The following is a 21,269-nucleotide window of genomic DNA, read 5'->3' on the forward strand; positions in this document are numbered from 1 at the left end:
TCACAAACACTGAACATGATGTTTTGAGGGCCGGGATGAGAGGATGAAGCCATGAATGAGACTTCAGTTAATGTCCATTAATGAACAATTATTTACATTAATAAAAAGAAATAGATACAAAACAAAAAAAGCTATTTAAATAGTCAAGAATGATAATGAGAGGTTTTACACTTTAACCAGCTCTTTGTCCTCAAAAACAATTGTTACAAAGTTGTCACAAGGACTATATTTCAGAATAAGGTTTTGAATCAAAAGTCCAGTGATACAAATTTCTGGCCATGTTTTCCGACATTATTATTATTATTACTATTGTTGTTGCTATTATTATTATTTTAAATAAACAGTATTATTTCCTGAGAAATAATTGTGTCCTTCAGCCTGAACTGTAAATTACCATATTCTATTATATACACCAAAAAATGTCATATTACTATTGATAGATGTTGAAAAACTACGGTAATATAAAAATGATTAAAAATATGCTCTGAGTAAAAGAAAAAAAAAATCGACAGGCTACATTTTTAATATTTGAAAAGGGACAATTGTGGAAAAGCATTAAATCTGCTGCAATGTCGCCATCTGTCGGTTAGTATGAGCAGGCGTTTCAGTGTCGATCGATGTTTGTGTGTGTGACACTTTTGTCTGACTCTGTTTGTTTAGCTGCGATGGCGGTTGATGGACTCATATCTTTGGTTTCTCTGGATTGTGTTTTTACTGATTAATTAATAAATGGAAAAAAAGAGATTCAATATCAATTTGGACGACACCGCGTTCACAAAGGAAACACCGGTGGGTTTTGTTTCCTTATTATGCTTATATTGCTATGGTGTGTTGTAGTTGCTGCTAACTGAGACTGGAGGTTCGAACCCCACAAAGCTTCATACATAAACTATCACCATGGTGATTATAATCAGTGGGATCGAACTTGTAATGCATGTACGTTAAGTATCCAAACTGCTTCAATCAGCTCTACGTTACTAAAAAAAAAAATGTTAATAGAGGCTATTATGTAAAGTGAGGTCTGTCACAGACTGAATCAATAAAATCACAAGCGCGATCTGCTAACTTCATGTGCAACTTTCACACAATCTTTGCAAGAGTGCCGGTAACAAGGTGTTGATGACTCAAAACATACTGAAGTACGTTGCCCACCACAACAGGAACAGCCCAGCACATGAACTACTCTCGACCTACACTTGCAAAACTTGCACAATTGAAAAAAGAAAAAGAAACCCTTCTCACAACAAGCTAGCTGCTCGTTCTCTGGGTTTCAACGTTAATTTAATCCAAAAATTACAATTATGTTGTTTACTCACCCTTAATCCAAACCCGTAACCCGTGTATCCCCTTTCTCTGTGGGTCATAAACGGTGGTTACTCTTTATTTCGGAAGCCCTACAAGGCCTTTTTTCTCTCTCTCTCCCTCTCATCCGCAAATTAGTTAATTACCATATCATTATCGGCATGTATCAAATACGCTTTTATGTTTTTACACAGTATTTTTTTTTTTTTTTTTTTAAACATGACTCAGGTAACCCAGCTCCCTTTGTTCACACAGGTGACATCTTTATTTAAGGTCAAAGATGGTCAAGTAGAGACCTCATCTGCTCAGAATGCTCCTCCAGCTCCCGGCCAGCCTCTGTCCTATGCAGAGTTCGTTGTTCAGAGCAAAAACAGGGCGCCTCAGGGAGCAGCCCATGGACCAGAGAAACAAAGTAGGAGTGATGCTGCAGGGCAAAGCAGTGTAAACACAGCTGGTAGTGGATCAGTTAGTACATCCTCCACAGACTCTGGAAAACCTGAGACTGAGCAGCAGGGACCAGAAAAAGTACCAACAGAAGATCAAATGAAAGAGGAAAGTCAGAGTTCGGAGAGTTGTATCATTCCTCCTCATCTCTTAGGATCCGGAAACAGTATTATTGTCAGTCCTCGACAGGTCTGTATATTGCATGTTCATTTTCCCCTTTAAAGCTATACTTGGTAAAGCTATATAAACATAAACAAAGCAGTATAAACATCCAAACTTAAATCAAAACGAACAGACTGCACCTTTTATTTAATTTCCACTATATAACATGCAAATATAGACCATGATTACATTATATTATGTTTTCATCTGTCTACAGAGAGGCAACCCCATCCTAAAGTTTGTGAGAAATGTTCCTTGGGAGTTTGGAGAAGTTGTGCCTGACTATGTTTTGGGGCGGACAACTTGTGCTCTTTTTCTCAGGTTGGTTTTTGGGTATATGTACGGTACAAGAAAGAAGATATATTACACCGGCTTGAAAATCAAATTATGTCTACTACAATTGTCAGTGTTTCGTGTTGTATGCACCTCCAAATGTACACAATGAAAACCTAGATGCTTCACCAATCATGTACCTAAATATGGAACCAGTGCGGTTTTGCCCTCTCGAAGTATAAACAGATACCTACGAGATCAAAGGCAGATATCCCATTATTCTCACTCATATGCTGTGCTGCTGATAAACATGATATGATTTCAGTTCTGATGCCTTTATATAAAAATAAATATAATGAACAAGACACTCAATGTGCTTGCTATGTAATTCCATACAAAAGGCATATTTATCATTCATTTTTACTTTAATACAAACATGTATTTTAGATTTTTATAGAAATATGACAACAATCACATATCTCACACAAAGATCGCACTGTCATAGTGTTTGGAAATATTCATGCATAATTTAGATACATAATCGCATGAAATCAGATTTAAAAAAATAAAACATTTTAGAAGAGAAAGCAACATCACGGTTGTCTGAACCAATGAGCATTCAGCTGTGTCGTCAGTCAGTCGTTTCCCATCATGCTTTTGATCAGCGCAGTCGGTGGAGAGCAACTGCGCGCGACTGCTCAACCCGACTCAGCCGCGGAGCCGTTGCGAGAGTGTTTTGGCACTCGTCAGCATGACATCAGAGCAAGGCGGACGTAACTCGGACACTTTTCTAACCGGCATGCATCTCGCGGTGATCACCGGTGATCGGTTCTGCGCAGATTTTGCTCATCTCAAACAAGCCTAATCTTTCCCCAAGATGAGCTCATCATGACTGGTTAGCTGTTCTGTCATAAACGACCAGACCGAATCAAATAATAGATACAAACGGGCTGATAAGGTCAGAGCAGTGTGATGGCCAGCTTGTCCCTAGACACGGTTCTAATAACTTTTACCCGAGAAGATATTGCTACTTCATTTCGGAAGATTAACTTTTCCCTTCTTTATTCTTCATAACTCAAGAATGTAGCGACACATACCTGTATGGCAAGCCGTTTTAACTTTTATTCATTCTCAGGATATGACTTCTTGATATCAACAATTCAATTTTCACTAGTTAAAATGTTAATTCTTGATATCAGGAATTAGATTTCCACTAGTAACAATGGCTATTTTTGATATCAGCAATTACATTTCCACTAGTTAAAATGCTAATTGTTGATATCAAGAATTAAATTGTTGATATCAAGAATTAAATTGTTGATATCTGTAATTGTATTTTCACTAGTTAAATGTCACCATAGGCTGCCATTCAAAATCAATTGTTGATATCAAGAATTAATTTCTTACTAGTAACAATTTAATTCTTGATATCAGAAATACAATTCTTACTAGTAAAAATGTCTATTCTTGATATCAACAATTTAATTCTTGATATCAACAATTTAATTTCTGATATCAACAATTTAATTCTTGATATCAAGAATTAAATTGTTGATATCAAAAATTACCCTCTCAATTCTTGATATCAACAATTCAATTCTTGATATCAGAAATTAAATTGTTGATATCAAGAATTTAATTGTTGATATCAAGAATTTAATTGTTGATATCAAGAATTTAATTGTTGATATCAAGAATTTAATTGTTGATATAAAGAATAGACATTTTTACTAGTAAGAATTGTATTTCTGATATCAAGAATTAAATTGTTACTAGTAAGAAATTAATTCCTGATATCAACAATTGATTTTGAATGGCAGCCTATGGTGACATTTAACTAGTGAAAATACAATTACAGATATCAACAATTTAATTCTTGATATCAACAATTTAATTCTTGATATCAACAATTAGCATTTTAACTAGTGAAAATGTAATTGTTGATATCAAGAATTAACATTGTTACTAGTGGAAATGCAATTGCTGATATCAAAAATAGCCATTGTTACTAGTGGAAATCTAATTCCTGATATCAAGAATTAACATTTTAACTAGTGAAAATTTAATTGTTGATATCCAGAAGTCATATCCCGAGAATGAATAAAAGTGGCAACGGCTTGCCATATACCTGGGGTTACGCCGCCTAAACGGTGCAGTGAAGTAGGCTACGTTCGTCTGTACACATTAACCGAGCCGCAGTACACAGCGCACCAGTAGCGCTTCAACGGACGAAAACACACACAATTATGTCAAAATACGTGATTTTGGCGAGTTACCTCGTAAACGTAGTCTTAAATGAGTTGTAAAGTCTTAAACGACTGTAAAGAGTTTGGAGAAAATCGGATATGTGTCAGATCTGCGTCATGTGCATCAGGTTTTAAAGAGACAGCGCTGCTTTTAAAGTAAAACCTGCTGAAGTCTGTCATTGATGCAAATCAAGTAACAAAAGTAAAAGAGAAATCATTCGACTGCTCTAGCCGCTGATTAATAAATATTAATCTGTATAGTTTATGCATATGCAATTTATAGTTTATGTGAAGATTGTTTTAAAATCACTTAGTATTTCAGAGCGTATTAAGTGTGAAAAATAATGGCTTTCAATTATACTGTAATGTTGAATGGCTATAATTAATAGGGACAATTGAGGGAAAATGCATTTAATAAGAGACACCATGCAGTAGCAGTATCGGTATCAATACTTCATTAATAAAAGGCTGCTTAGTAAAAAAGATGCTTAAAACATATTTAAAATATACTATCTTTATGTTGTTTCTACATTCATTTGGAGGGTCAATGTGAAATTATGACAATATAAATATGCAATTAATCATGATTAATTACAAAAAATGTTTTTGTTTTTTTTATTCGATTGACAGAAAGCACTAATGTTAACATTTTATAGATTTTAGATTTCAATTTAATTTCAAATTTCAATTGAATTTTAATTTTGAATAGCCCTGCTCTAATCCGTTAACATGGGTTATGTTTAGTCATTGTAGTAGTAATGACTGCCTGTTTTTGCAAAAAGAGTTTCATGGCCGGTAAAAAAATCATTTAGCCGGTAAATTTTATCATGTCACTGGCCATTGGCAGGTGTGGCAAAAAGTTAGTTTTAGGCCCTCTGTGCATGTGCTCTTGAAACTCATTTGTAAATGTTATGTGAGAACAGAATCCTCTCAGTTAGTCAGGTGTGAAACCACATCATCATGTGTTTGCAAAGAAAATAAGTGAGAATTCAAGGTAGCAGGCATGTCGTGGCTGACAATCATGATTGGTATGACAATACACAGGACTGTGGACAGACCTTTTGAGAAACCTTTTTTAATGACAAATTAAATAACAGTCTCGAAAGCTTTAGATTTATTCACTATTAATAACCATAATAATAATATAGTTTGAAGAAAAATATTTTTTTTTAGCTATGGTTTTATAAGCTAATTTTTATTATTTGGTTAACATGTTTATGTATGTCATTGAGAAGAGGGGAAGGTAAAGCAATGAGTCAAGTGTTTTTGCCAAACTATTTTGAAATATAGTCTAAATAATTATGTCCAACACAATTCCAGTCAAAATAGGAGATTATAAGAAACTATAGCCATACTGTCGCTATAGCATGTTTAACATGTATCCACATAACTGGCAAAAACTTGATACTGTGGAGAACCAAGGATGTTGGTCTCATAAAGGTCTAAAATAAGCCAGAAATGAAATTTTTATAAAATATTGTGAAAAGTTGCAGTGAAAAGTTTGAATTGTACCAGAGCTCTCCCCTCCTAATTATATATATATATATATATATATACATACATACATACATACAGAATATATACAGCATATTACATTCTGCATGATAAAATACAGTCATGGCCAAAAATATCGGCACCCTTGGTAAATATGATCAAAGAAGGCTGTGAAATTTAATCTGCATTGTTAATCCTTTTGATCATTTATTTCAAAAATTCACAAAAATCCAACCTTTCATTGGATAATAAGAATTTAAAATGGGGGGAAATATCGTTATGAAATAAATGTTTTTCTCTAATACACATTGGCCACAATTGACGGCACCCTTTTATTCAATACTTTTTGAAACCTCCATTTGCCAGTTTAACGACTCTAAATTTTCTCCTATAATGCCTGATGAGGTTAGAGAACACCTGACAAGAGATCAGAGACCATTCCTTCATCCAGAATCACTCCAGACCCTTTAGATTCCCAGCTCCATGTTGGTGCTTCTTCTCTTCAGTTCACCACTCATTTTCTATAGGGTTCAGGTCAGAGGACTGGAATGGCCATAGCAGAAGCTTGGTTTTATGCTCAGTGACCCATTTTTGTGTTGTTTTTGAGGTTTGTGTTTGGATTATTGTACGGTTGGAAGATCCAAACATGGCCCATTATAAGATTTCTAACAGAGTCAGTCACTTATTGATTTTTTTTATCTGTTGGTATTTGATAGAATCCATGATGCCGTGTGTCTAAACAAGATGTCCAGGACCTCCTGCAGAAATATAGGCCCACAACATCAAAAATACAGCAGTATATTTCATTGTATACATGGGGTACTTTTTATCCCTTTGTTCACCAAACCCATCTTGAGTGTTTGCTGCTAAAAAGCTAATTTTTTAGTTTCATCTGACCATAGAAGCTAGTCCCATTTGAAGTTCCAGTCGTGTCTGATAACTGAATATGCTGGAGTTTGTTTTTGGATGAGTGAGGAGAATTTTTCTTGAAGCCCTCCAAAACAACGTGGTGATGTAGGTGCTGTTTGACAATTTTTTTTAAAGGTTTTCTGACCCCGAGACTCAACTATTTTTTTAGCCACTCAAACTCTCCTTCTCACCGTGCATTAGGACGATATAGACACACGTCCTCTTCCAGGCAGTTTCGTAACATTTTATGTTGATTGGAAATTCTTAATTATTGCCCTGATGGTGTAAATGGGAATTTTCACTGCTCTAACTCTTTTCTTAAAGCCACTTCACTAATTTGTGAAGCTCAATTATCTTTTTCTGCACATCAGAAATATATTCTTTGGTTTTTCTCATTGTGATGGATGATTAAGGGAATTTGGGCTTTGTTTTCTCTCCTATTTATATTTCTGTGAAACAGGAAGCCATGGCTGGATAATTTCATGTTCATAATCACCCTGGAGTGCTCAAAATTGTGAATATGAATGGGAATATACTTCAGAGATATTTTACTCATAAGAATTTCTAGGGGTGCCAATAATTGTGTCCAACGTGTATTTGAGAAAAAAACATTTATTTCATGATGATATTTTCTCCCCATTTTAAATTCTTATTATCCAATGAAAGGTTAGATTTTTTTGTGAATGTTTTTAATAAAAGATCAAAAGGATTAACATTGCAGATTAATTTTCACAGCCTTCTTTGTTCATATTTACCAAGGGTGCCGATATTTTTGGCCATGACTGTATAAAGATTTCACAGTGATCTGATTCTGTAATGTTTTTTTGAGACTATGCTAGATTAAGAAATTAGCTAGCTAGCGAATACATGCATATTAACAGCGTAAACATGAACCACACGACCATATAATATGATTAAATGTTAATAAATTAAGTGTATCAGCAATAATAACTCAAAGAAGAAATTTTTTTGAAATATATTTTACCTAGGTGACGAGGATCACTCAGTTGCTTTGTATCAAACTCAAATGCAGTTATGCGGTTTTTGACCATGTGTGCAAATGTGTGTTTTGTCTGTCATTAAAATGGTGGCATCACATTACGTTTTCATCAACAGGTTACTAAGTTTGTTGTAGCCCTATGGGTGCTCGGTTTTTCCTGTTGTGAAATACATTTGACTAAAATCTCATTTTATAAAAGAGACGAAATGCTACTGTATGCACAGGCTATTTACCTGTATTGGCTATGACTAGATGGCAAATGCTAGTCCTCTCTCCGGTCCCACATGTCTCAGACCTCAAGTACAGAAAATATGAGCCTTTATAGCAGGGTTCCTCAGAGCTTTCCCTGGAGGGCCAATCTGCTGCAGAGTTTAGCTTCAACCCTGATCAAACTCACCTACCTGTGATTTTCTAGTGATCTTGAAGACACTGATTAGCATGCTCAGGTGTGTTTGAGAGCTAAACTTTGCAGGAAAGTGGATCTCGTGGGCCAGATTTGAGGATCCCTGCTTTATAGACAGTGTTTCTTGAGTAAAGAAAATGTTGTACTTATTCAAACAACAAGATCTTTATTTACTCTTGCAAGACTTCGTTCAGCAGCTGTGGAACTTCAGTTCATTCAGTCCAGTCCAGATAGAAGGGGTTGAGTTATGAGGTTTTATTGACAGTTTGAGCGGATCCAACAAGATTTAGTCACAAGCTCTTTTTATACCTCTCACTGGATAAATGTTTGTAAAACAGACAGACAAACATAAAGGATGACCAATAGCATTGATTTATTAAAGAAAAAAAAACACTGCAATCCAAAAAAAAAAAAGGGCACTTTGGAGTGTAATGGGAAAAAGGGCATGTGCTCTGCACAGGTTGAGCCCTACCTGTGCAGCTGCCTGATCGTGGACAACGTTGAATCAGTTGTGTTGTAAATTGACAATAGCATTTTGTATTTGGAATTGCTTGTATCCGTGTATAATATGTAATTTAATTTCTATGACAAGATGAGGCTTTTTTTGTGTTTAAAGGGATAGTTCACCAAAACATTTACTCACCCTCCACTTGTTCCAACCCTGTATGAGTTTCTGGTCCCACTTTATATTAGGTGGCCTTAAGTACAATAAACTTACATTTAAATTAATCATTTGATACAATGCACTTATTGTGTACATACATGTTTTTACATTGTACTTATATTTTTAAAAATACCTGTATGTAGTTACATCTGTAATTAATTTCTGTAATTACATTTATAATTACTCTGTTGACCCATCACTTACACCTTAACCCACCCTTAAAGCTACCCAAACCTGTCCCTAACCTTACCCATATCCCACCTCAATAGCAGTAAAAGTGTTTTGCAATACAATAAGTACATTGTACTTATTTTTTGATGCAAGTACATAGTAGTTAAGGCCACCTAATATAAAGTGTGACCAAGGTTCTTTCTACTGTTGAGTACAAAAGAAGGTATTTTGAAGAATCTTGGTAAATAAACGGTTAACGGTAGCCATTGACTTACATAGTATTTTTGGCTACCAAGTTTGGAACAACTTGTGGGTGAGTACTGAATATGAATCATTGCAAAGTTTTTTTTTTAGTCCCTTAACCAATGGTTTAATTTGACTAAACTGCAAAATGGAAAACTGAAATTCACTTTCTCTAGTGTTTATATTCGCCAGCCATATATAAGTACAGTGTGTGACATTTTCATTTCTCTTTCTCTCCTTGACTGCAGTGTGCGTTACCACAATTTGAACCCAAACTACATCCATGAGCGTCTGAAACAGTTGGGTCAGAGTTTCACCCTCAAAGTGTTGCTTGTCCAGGTTGACGTGGTGAGTCTGTCTGTCTGTCTGTCTGTCTCACTCACTCACTCACTCACTCACTAATTCACTTAAATTTCTTTGTCTTTCCTGTTTCTTTTCCCTTTCTCTAATGTGTAGTGTTATTTAAGTCTTTCTGAATTAAATTGTAAATTCAAACAGCTTTTGAACATTTTAACATCTCTAATTTATGATGTTCATGTCCCATTTTTCTCTTCCTCATTTATTAGAAAGACCCTCATCATGCACTGAAAGAGCTTGCTCGAATATGCATCATGGCTGACTGTACCCTCATTTTGGCCTGGAGGTAATGGGATGGTTCAAAATAATCAAGTGGGAGGGAATTTCCTTGGTGGCTTTTGTAAATATAAGGTGTTAAAGCTCCAACCCTATTAGTTTTTAGTGCTTCAGTTTAGTTCCTTTAACTAAACATACCTATTTGTGTGTGTAAGTCCTGAAGAAGCAGGCCGTTACCTTGAGACTTATAAATCCTATGAGAAGAAACCTGCAGATGTACTGAAAGAACAAGTGGAGAAAAATTACCTGTCCCAGGTTAGAGCACAAGAACCTATTAATAAATCTAAAATGATTATGTCTGGTTCATTTAATCATAAGCTGATGACAACTTTCTTTTTGTTTGACAGGTTACAGATTGTTTAACCACAGTAAAGTCTGTCAATAAGACAGATGCCATGACTCTCCTGTCTACTTTTTCTGTAAGGAATACTTTTCCGTTATATGCTGCACATTTACTATGTTACTTACACTACTGTTCAAAAGTTTGGGGTTAGTGAGATTTTTTAAAAACAAATTGTTAGTTGTATTCAGAAAGGCCACATTTAATTAATCAAAAGTGACTGTAAAAACGTTGACATTGTTACATAAAATTTCTTTAAATTTACATTTACATTACTTTTATATTTAATCATTTAGCAGATACTTTTATCCAAAGCGACTTACAAATGAGGACAATGGTGGCAATCAAAATCAACAAAAGAGCAATGATATGCAAGTGCTATAACAAGTCTCAGTTAGCTTAACATTGTACATGTAGCAAGGTTTTTTTTAAATTATATAATAAAAAGAAAACAGAATAGAAAAAGAATATAGCAAGCTAGTGTTAGAGGCCTTTTTTGCTTTTGGTAATTGTATAATAAATAAAAAGAAAAGAAATAGATAGAATACAAAAAGATTAGAGAAGCTAGTGTTATTTTTTTTTATTAGTTTTTTTAAGAATACAAGGAGTTAGTAAATGAATAGAGTGCAACAGGGACAAGTTTTTTTTTTTTTTTTTTTTTTTTAAGAATAAAATTAGAATAGAGAGTGCTAGAGTTAGAGGGTCAAATAAAGATGGAAGACGCGTTTTTAGCCGATTCTTGAAGATGGCTAAAAACTCAATAAATAAATATATACAGGTGCTGGTCATATAATTAGAATATCATCAAAAAGTTGATTTATTTCACTAATTCCATTCAAAAAGTGAAACTTGTATATTATATTCATTCATTACACACAGACTAATATATTTCAAATGTTTATTTCTTTTAATTTTGATGATTATAACTGACAACTAAGGAAAATCCCAAATTCAGTATCCCAGAAAATTAGAATATTGTGAAGAGGTTCAATATTTAAGACACCTGGTGCCACTCTCTAATCAGCTAATGAACTCAAAACACCTGCAAAGGCCTTTAAATGGTCTCTCAGTGTAGTTCTGTAGACTACACAATCATGGGGAAGACTTTACAGTTGTCCAAAAGACGACCATTGACACGTTGCACAAGGAGGGCAAGACACAAAAGGTCATTGCAAAAGAGGCTCGCTGTTCACAGAGCTCTGTGTTCAAGCACATTAATAGAGAGGCGAAGGGAAGGAAAAGATGTGGTAGAAAAAAGTGTAATAGGGATAACAAGCAATAGGGATAACCGCACCCTGGAGAGGATTGTGAAACAAAAGCCATTCAAAAATGTGGGGGAGATTCACAAAGAGTGGACTGCAGCTGGAGTCAGTGCTTCAAGAACCACTACGCACAGACGTATGCAAGACATGGGTTTCAGCTGTCGCATTCCTTGTGTCAAGCCACTCTTGAACAACAGACAGCGTCAGAAAGACAAAAAGGACTGGACTGCTGCTGAGTGGGCCAAAGTTATGTTCTCTGATGAAAGTAAATTTTGCATTTCCTTTGGAAATCAGGGTCCCAGAGTCTGGAGGAAGAGAGGAGGCACACAATCCACGTTGCTTGAGGTCCAGTGTAAAGTTTCCACAGTCAGTGATGGTTTGGGGTGCCATGTCATCTGCTGGTGTTGGTCCACTGTGTTTTCTGAGGTCCAAGGTCAACGCAGCCGTATACCAGGAAATTTTAGAGCACTTCATGCTTCCTGCTGCTGACCAACTTTATGAAGATTTCATTTTCCAACAGGACTTGGCACCTGCACACAGTGCCAAAGCAACCAGTATCTGGTTTAAGGACCATGGTATCCCTGTTCTTAATTGGCCAGCAAACTCGCCTGACCTTAACCCCATAGAAAATCTATGGGGTATTGTGAAGAGGAAGATGCGATATGCCAGACCCAACAATGCAGATGAGCTGAAGGCCACTATCAGAGCAACCTGGGCTCTCATAACACCTGAGCAGTGCCACAGACTGATCGACAACATGCCACGCCGCATTGCTGCAGTAATTCAGGCAAAAGGAGCCCCAACTAAGTATTGAGTGCTGTACATGCTCATACTTTTCATGTTCATACTTTTCAGTTGGCCAAGATTTCTAAAAATCCTTACTTTGTCTTAAGTAATATTCTAATTTTCTGAGATACTGAATTTGGGATTTTCTTTAGTTGTGTTATAATCATCAAAATTAAAAGAAATAAACATTTGAAATATATCAGTCTGTGTGTAATGAATGAATATAATATACAAGTTTCACTTTTTGAATGTAATTAGTGAAATAAATCAACTTTTTGATGATATTCTAATTATATGACCAGCACCTGTATAAGGACTCAAAATAAATGCTGTTCTATTCATCAAATAATCCTGAAAAAATGTGTCAGTGTCCACAAAGATATTAAGCAGCACAACTTTGTTTTCAACATTGATAATAAAAAATATTACTTGAGAACAAAATCTGCATATTTTTTTATTTCTGTCATGTGACACTGAAGACTGGAGTAATCGCTGCTGAAAATTCAGCTTTGCAGTCACATGAATAAATTACATTTTAAAATATATTAAAATAGAAAAAATAATTTTAAATTCATGTTTTTGGTCAAATAATTATGCAGATTTGTTGAGCTTAAGAGACTTCTTTCCAGTCAGTCAATCAATCAGTCAATATACCTCAGACTTTTGAGTTTGTGTATATAAAACCCATTGCTAATAATCTTGAAATACTTGTATGTTCTTTTGTGTTAATGCCATTTTATCTCTTCAGTCTTTTGAGGGCATCATTAAGGCCTCTAAGGAAGAACTAGTTTTGTGTCCTGGACTTGGTCCACAAAAGGTGTGTTGAAATATTTTGATATGTTTTGAGCAGTTTGCTTTATACGCAGCATCAGTTAACATATGTTGCATAGTTTTACATATATTATTATTGCTCATGAATTTTAACTGTAAGTGCATTTGACACTTTAAACTACCAAAGGTATGTGCCTTAATTTCCTTTCCTGTTTGTGGTTCATTTAGGCAAGAAGGCTTTATGATGTACTGCATCAGCCTTTCATAAAAACCAAGAAGAAGGAAGGCTGATAAAGCCAAACTGCTTTTAATGAAATCACCAACTGTCTTCAAACAGAGTGCCTAGAATAAGGATCTGGGGCCATATAGCACAAGGTCTTCTGGAGTCTTCACGGTCTTTGGCCTATGATGATCTCTGCCTTTAATTGGGGCATAAACAGCCATAAATGCAGTGGTTTATTTATTAATTTTTGTATAAAGTGTAACCTTCTTTTGTAATTCTGTAAATTCAATCTGACTTAGTCAAAAAAAAAAAATTCTTGTGTGTTTATGAAAAATTTAATAAATTTCAATTATATTCATCAGTAATTGTATGGTATGTTGTTTTGGAGTGGGAGGGGAGATTCTGTTATAACTCCATGATTCTTATTGCAACTGGAACAAAACCTGTAGAAACCACTTGTCATATATGGTTGTCAAAAATGATGGAACAGACTGAAATGATATGTCGGAATTAGACTATGTGGGCAAACTGACTCAGAGTATGAATGTGTTTGTGGGCCAAAAGTTCATGGTCATCACAATTGCCACAGTAATCTTACAACTGACTGACACACAACAAGCAACAAACCAGGTGGGAAGTTTTACTACAGACAGTGATAATTAGAATCTTCTCTAATCTTACTCTAGTGCATTTAAAGGGTTAGTTTACCCAAAAATGAAAGTTCTGTTATTTCCAAACCCGTAAGACCTTCATTCATCTTCAGAACACAAATTAAGATATTTTTGATAAAATCCGAGAGCTTTCTGACCCTGCATAGACAGCGATGGAACTACCTTATTCAACAAAAATGATGACTTTATTCAACAATTTCTTCTCTTCCCTGTCAGTCTTTGAGACACGTTCTATGTCAGAATGCCGTCCCCTGCATCAACAGCACCACACACATGTGTTGTGGTACTATCGCGAACGTGCAGCAAAGTCTTGACACGGAAGAGATGAAATTGATGAATAAAGTCATTATTTTTGTTTTCTTTGCACACAAAAAATTATTCTCGCAGCTTCACAACATTACGGTTGAACATCTGATGTCACATGAACAATTTTATCGATGTCCATGCTACCTTTCTGGGCCTTGAACATGGTAGTTGCATTACTGTCTATGCAGGGTCAGAAAGCTCTCGGATTTCATCAAAAGTATCTTAATTTTTGTTCCGAAGATGAACAAAGGTCTTACAGATTTGAAACAATATGAGGGTGAATAATTAATGACAGAAGTTTCAGTTTTGGGTAAACTAACCCTTTAATGTGGAGGTTATATTGTTTATATAATTCTTAAAGAGATAGTCCAACCAAATAAAATTAAAATTCTGTCATTATTTACTCACCCTCATGTTGCTTCAAACCTGTATGACTTTCTTCTGTGGAAGAGGAAAGCTCTGAGGAACCCTGCTATAAAGGCTCATATTTTCTGTACTTGAGGTCTGAGACATGTGGGACCGGAGAGAGGACTAGCATTTGCCATCTAGTCATAGCCAATACAGGTAAATAGCCTGTGCATACAGTAGCATTTCGTCTCTTTTATAAAATGAGATTTTAGAAGGCGATATTTCCAGATAAAAATGTCAGTTTTTGGTCCATATAATGGAAGTCAATGGTCACCAAAACTGTTTGGTTTCCAACACTCCTCAAAATATCATCTTTTGTGTTCTGCAAAAGGAAACAAGTAATGAAGTTTGGAATGATATGGTTGAGTAAATGATGACTGAAATTTTTGTATGGGCTATCCCTTTAGATGAAGTTCAGAGTACTTTTTAAAAAATTATTTTTACATGCAAGTAAGATCTTTCTCCTACACCTTTCCATTGTGTGCTTTCATATGTGAAATTATGAAAGTGAGAATACTCTCTGACCTATATACTCTGTCACATATATAAGACCTCACCGAGGGTCAAATCCTGTTCATGTTCCAATCCTGCATCAGAACAGTCCTGCATCATGCTGCTCAGCATCTGTCTCCTGCTGTCGTTCTTCTCTCTGTCCGGTAAGACAATCACCTCTCACGTCAATAAGGCCAATTCCGATGGGTTAAAATGTTTTAACTGGATTATTTGTTAGACTCATTTCTCTATGTATCCACTTTTTTGTACCAATGGCTTACAAACAGTTAGAGTGATTTTTTTAAATGCATAAATAACAATAAACTGGTTTGCAAAGTACCCATGTTTTAACTATATTTACCATGACAACCTCTTGTGTCATTATCACAGGAGGGATAGAGAGTGGTATTGTAGGTGGCAAAGAGGCTAAACCTCATTCCAGACCATACATGGCATCTCTCCAGTATAGAAGACAACATAGATGTGGAGGGATGCTGATTAGGGATGATTATGTGCTGACTTCGGCTCACTGTTTGGAGTGAGTATGTGCATGCATATATGCTTACACTATTAAATGTTCCAAAAGGATTTTTTTTTCAGCAATGCCAAAGAACAACCATTTTGGGTTTTCCAAAGAGTCTTTCATTGATCAGGACTTAAAATAACTTTTTTTTTTTTTTTTGTGAAGAACATTTTAATAATCTGAAGAACTTTTTTGCAATGGAAAGATTCCTTGAATATTAAAGGTTCTTCATGGAAACATCAATACCAATAAAGAAGTCAGTTTAAGTCTTCATCCTGTTTTTAGTCTTCGTAACAATGTACTGTCATAATCCTCTACAGTGATCACCACTAAAATAACTTCGACATTATATGTTTTCACAGTCAGACCTACAATTACTTAGAAGTTGTTTTGGGAGCTCACAATATTAGCCAGAACGCGGACAGCCAGCAGATTATCCAAGTAGAAAACTACATCAAACATCCTAAGTATGAGAAAGGTCACAGCACCTATGATATCATGTTACTAAAGGTATTTTTGGTGCTCAAATTGGGTGGATCTTAATTATTATTATTATTTATTTATTTTTTTACAAAACTCAAAACTCACTAATATGTTTCAGCTGAAGACCAAAGCCGTGCGGAATGAGTTTGTGGATGTTATTGAGCTCCCTAAGAACAATGAGAATATTCCTGCTCGTGTGGAATGCTCCATTGCTGGCTGGGGCATGACAAAACCCGGAGGAAGAGGATCAGATGTTCTGCGGGAAGTCAGCCTCAAACTGCAGTTCAGCTTTGAGTGCAAAAACAAGTGGCAAGACCATTTCAACTCTGAGAAAATGATCTGTAGTCTCTCGGATGGGAAAAGGGCGTTCTGTCAGGTACTGCAACATCACTTTTGATAATTAGCAAAAAAATTTATGTCATCTGATATTTCACATAGTGGCAGAATACAAGTCTTTCATTTGTGTCTTTAGGGTGATTCTGGCAGTCCTCTTCTTTGTGACTCTAAACTTAAAGGAATGGCTGCGTACACCTATCCTAATGACTGTGTGTCCAAGAAATACCCTGAAGTCTATATAAAAATATCTGCCTTCCTTCCGTGGATTAAAAAAACATTACGTGATTGAAATAGCATCATTTATGCATGTAAATGATCTATCATGTGTATAATTGTGAAGCCTAAAAAGGTCTATTACTAATTCTTGGCTACTCCCTGCTGCCATTTCCATTTGTAATGTCATAAAAATGGTTAAGAATTTTTTTTTTTTTTTTACTTTTTGTCTGTATTGCTTCCAATGCTGTGTTCAGGAAGAACAACTGGAGCCAGTAAGGTCCTCTATGATATAACTTACTTATTGGACTAGCCTTCTTAAATTGCATAAGAATAAAAAAACAAAGAACAAAAAGACAAATGGATTAATGTGCAAAAAAAAGAGAGAAAAGAATCAGATGTATCAAGCAAACCTTTTACAATCCTAAAACAAAAATAAAATCAGCTGTAGAACTTTGGTCCACAGGAAGCTATTGAACATTATTCATTCTTATGTTGAAAGGTATAGATTATCATACCATTACATAAAATGTTATGAAATTACTGCAAAAATGAAGATGTCCATCCCCCTTTTTCCCCCCAAATTCTTATGCTTTTATGTTTGCCACAAGTAATGTCCAGTCATTGGCTGCAAGTAAAATACTATGTAAGTTGATCAGCCAGTGTTTGATCTCTACAGGACACACGAAAACTTCAACCCAACATTTTTTTTTTTTTTTGGATAAACATTAGTTTTAGAATTAAGGTACTTTTTAAAGTACTATTTTATTTCTTTTCTGGTAACCTTACTGAGAATATTATTCCATTACTCTTTGTTCCTGTGACTCTATGTAAGAATGGGAAGAGTTACACCTAGTGAGGGTACAGAGTGGGTTTGAGTATTTTTGCAGCATATTCACACTTAATGCTTGAACGCAGGCTGTTGCACCATGGTTCTGTATTCTTTTCTTCTTCTCCTTGGTATCTCTTTGACTGGTAAGATATCATTCATTCCTTTCTTTTCCCAAATTTGTATTGTGCATCTTTTTTTCCAAAAGCAAATAAATAATGTACATGTGAAAAATGTACATAATGCAAATTGTAAAAAGTCCAAGTCAAGTCAAGTCACCTTTATTTATATAGCGCTTTTAACAATACAGATTGTGTCAAAGCAGCTTTACAGTAATACAAATAGTGTGTAATAATGCAAAAGGACAACAGTAAACATTCAATTTTAAGTTAAAGTCAGTTCATCATTGATTCAGTGATGTCATCGTCCAGCTCAGTTCAGTTCAAATACCGCATTGACCTGAATATAAGACGACCCTGATTATAAGACAACCCCCATTTTCAAGATGTACCTTTTGGAAAAAGGCTTTTTGAGAACCGAATCTTGTGTTTTATTAAGAAAAAAAAAATTCTTAAATTACTTTCATATCGCATATTTTTCCTATTTTAATTTTTGTTTTGAATGTATGGTAAATTCTGGTCAAATGTACCAACAATCACATTTAAAAATATACACTTTTTGATATATCATAAAAATAACAGGTAGCACATATGAATTATATAACAATTAGGCTATTCATCTCATAGTTGCCAACCAAAATTTCTGGTAATGTCTTATGTTTTAAAATCACTTACAGAGGAAGTTTGATTCCATCAGGCTAACATGACAGTCACGACTCATGCTGCTGTAAGCTTTTCTTTTTCTTTTGTTTTCGCTCGCAAACTTCTAACATTAGGACATACATTACATAATGTATTTCTTGGCACACTCGTTTTACGCGTATTTGGCACCACCTATTGTTGTGGGTGTATTTTTGACATGTCAAAGTCAAGACCCTGAATATAAGACGACCACATTTTTTTTTCCAGATGTATTTCCAAGAAAAAAAACATTGTCTTATATTCGGGTCAATACGGTAGTAGCCTATCTGTGCATTCAAGTTGACGATATTGCTGGAAATTTAGTGTCCCCAACTAAGCAAGCCAGAGGCGACAAAGGAACCAAAACTCCATCAGTGACAGAAATGGAGAAAAAAAACCTTGGGAGAAACCAGGCTCAGTCGGGGGGCCAAATATCCTCTAGCCAGACGAAACCAGCAGTTTAATTCCAGGCTGCAGCAAAGTCAGATTGTGCAGAGGACTCATCTGGTTCCCGTGCTCTTGTGCCAATGGCCATCTAGGTGACGTGGTCTTCACTGGGGATCTGTCTCTGGGGCTCGTCTAGTTGTCCTGGTCTCCGCTGACATTCAGGGCTGTAGAGATTGTCTCTGGGTGCTGATCCACCATCTGGTCTGGATACGGACTGGATCTGTGTGACTACAGTGACCTCAGAATAAGAATGAAACAGACTAATTAGCATAGACGCCATTCTTCTTACGATACAACAAGTACATCGGGTGTTAAAAGGTGTTTTCCCGGTTCTGGTTGACCTAATTAATGCAGTCTAACAATCTTTTAATGCATTTAAATAATAGAAATGTGTTAGTGTGTTACATGTAAGCGAGGTTAAAGAGATGGGTCTTTAATCATGTCCCTTCATTCAGTTCCAAATGAAATAGTCTGGTAGTGGTGTGAGTTACTCATGTTTTTATCGCAGGTGGGATGGAGAGTGGTATTATTGGAGGAAAAGATGCTAAACCTCTTTCCAGGCGATACATGGCATCTATTCAGATTGCTAAAAGTCACATATGTGGAGGAATGCTGATCAAAGAGGATTATGTACTGACAGCAGCCCACTGTTTAAAGTGAGTATATCTCTGGCTGCATTATTTATGAGGCTTTTCAAAAAGGACTGTGGTAGTCTCATAACTTTTAGTTTATCTGTAAATTTGTGCTTTAGTTATTCAAAATCCTTTACAACTAAAAAAAAAATGAATTACACAGCTTTTAGTTTTTCCCGCAGTAACAATGTCTGCTCTGATCAGGACCATATTGAGGTTGTTCTGGGAGCTCAGAACATTAACAAGGTGGAGAAGAACCAGCAGAGAATCCCAGTGATGAAACACATCAAACATCCTCTGTCTGAACATAACAACGAGAAGGATTACAGCTATGATATCATGTTACTAAAGGTATTTTTAGCTTTACCTGCTGTAACTCTTTATTATGCGCTTTGTTTGTTCTCTAGAAATTATTTTATGTTATTTGCAGCTGAAGAACAAAGCCAAGCTGAATAAATTCGTGAAAGTTATGCCTCTTCCTAAGAAAAATAGAAAAACACGAGCCAATACTAAATGCTCCATTGCTGGTTGGGGGTCGAAATCCCCAAAAGGAGACAAGGCATCAGATGTGATGCAGGAAGTCAAGCTTAAACTGCAGGATAACTCAAAATGTAAAGAAATGTGGCAGTGGTACTTCAACTCTGAGAGAATGATCTGCAGTGTTTCAGATGGAAAACATGCTTTTTGTAAGGTATTATTTTATTTTATTTTATTTTATTTTATTTTATTTTATTTTATTTTATTTTATTTTATTTTATTTTATTTTATTTTATTTTATTTTATTTTATTTTATTTTATTTTATTTTAATGTATTTCTATCCATCTTATTCACTAGGGGGATTCAGGAAGTCCTCTCATCTGCAATACTATACCACAAGGAATTGCTTCATATACTTTTGATGGTAACTGTACAAATACAGAATATCCTCAAGTTTATGTAAAAATCTCATACTTCCTCCCTTGGATTAAAACGATCATTGGTTAAATTAAGATTAATAAATAAATGAAATGAAATGAATAAATAATTTTTTTTGGAACTTTCTGACTTTTTTTTTTTCTAAGTCTGCTCAAAATCTCAGTGCATTTGGTTTTAGCCAGTTTGATATTATTAATAAATGGGTGATAACTCTTAAATTATGTAAAGTATTAATTCAGAAACCCATAGAAATAAAATTAATTGCAATATTTGTTAAACCATTAGACGACCACATGTAGATCACAAATGAAACATTAATTCATAATTAATTATTAATTAGAATATAATCTTTTGTTATATATATATATAGGCTCCATATATGTGCCATCATAGCTGCAAGGGCCAACCAGATAGGAGATTCAGTTCAACAGTGTAAACATGTAGCCTGATTACAGTTTTACATACATCACACTTTCTGCTTTTAAATGGGCAAACTAGTTTTAAATAATGGTTTGATACTCATCAATTTAGTCTATTCCTGCAAAAACTTCTTGTTGCTCATATGAATTCACACCTCTTTGCTGTCTGAGTGACCTTGTGAAAAGCTCCTTTGTTTGCATGCAAGCATGTGGTTAAAGGTATGAAAACTAGAGTTGAGAACATTCTTAAGTTGTTAATATGTCTAGTACGGTCTTTCAGGAAATGCATTTTTGACATCTTGGTCTGTCTTCGCGAATGTAGATCCATTTGTTGACAACAAACTATTACACATGTGAATATGTAAAGCTGATTCTATTCATTTAAACTTCATGAAAATTCTTAGTGGAAAGAGTTGCACCTAGTAACAAAATTCTGTTTCCTATTAAAATGAAAGAAAAGATCATATA

The 21,269-nt window shown here is 35.1% G+C and overlaps 3 protein-coding genes across 3 annotated transcripts; all 3 read left to right on the forward strand.

Moving 5' to 3' along the window:
- Window positions 1-634: 634 nt before the first annotated feature.
- ercc1 (excision repair cross-complementation group 1) lies at window positions 635-13,687 on the forward strand. Its single transcript, XM_058785965.1, has 9 exons — window positions 635-789; window positions 1,558-1,935; window positions 2,126-2,229; window positions 9,560-9,659; window positions 9,878-9,954; window positions 10,100-10,199; window positions 10,292-10,363; window positions 13,081-13,149; window positions 13,332-13,687. The coding sequence occupies exons 1-9, from the start codon at window positions 730-732 to the stop codon at window positions 13,392-13,394; spliced, it is 1,023 nt and encodes a 340-aa protein (XP_058641948.1). The 5' UTR covers window positions 635-729; the 3' UTR covers window positions 13,395-13,687.
- A 1,442-nt stretch (window positions 13,688-15,129) lies between these two features.
- LOC131546506 (granzyme B-like) lies at window positions 15,130-16,834 on the forward strand. The gene is made up of 5 exons (XM_058786107.1): window positions 15,130-15,367; window positions 15,594-15,741; window positions 16,089-16,236; window positions 16,328-16,585; window positions 16,682-16,834. Exons 1-5 carry the CDS (start codon window positions 15,322-15,324, stop codon window positions 16,832-16,834), a joined length of 753 nt encoding a protein of 250 aa, XP_058642090.1. The 5' UTR covers window positions 15,130-15,321.
- Window positions 16,835-17,872: 1,038 nt separating this feature from the next.
- Window positions 17,873-20,451, forward strand: LOC131546507 (granzyme B-like). Its single transcript, XM_058786108.1, has 4 exons — window positions 17,873-19,490; window positions 19,649-19,817; window positions 19,897-20,157; window positions 20,302-20,451. The coding sequence occupies exons 1-4, from the start codon at window positions 19,348-19,350 to the stop codon at window positions 20,449-20,451; spliced, it is 723 nt and encodes a 240-aa protein (XP_058642091.1). The 5' UTR covers window positions 17,873-19,347.
- Window positions 20,452-21,269: the final 818 nt, after the last annotated feature.

This window comes from Onychostoma macrolepis, chromosome 09 (genome assembly GCF_012432095.1).
Source record: "Onychostoma macrolepis isolate SWU-2019 chromosome 09, ASM1243209v1, whole genome shotgun sequence".
In the NCBI taxonomy this organism is placed as follows: Eukaryota; Metazoa; Chordata; class Actinopteri; order Cypriniformes; family Cyprinidae; genus Onychostoma; species Onychostoma macrolepis.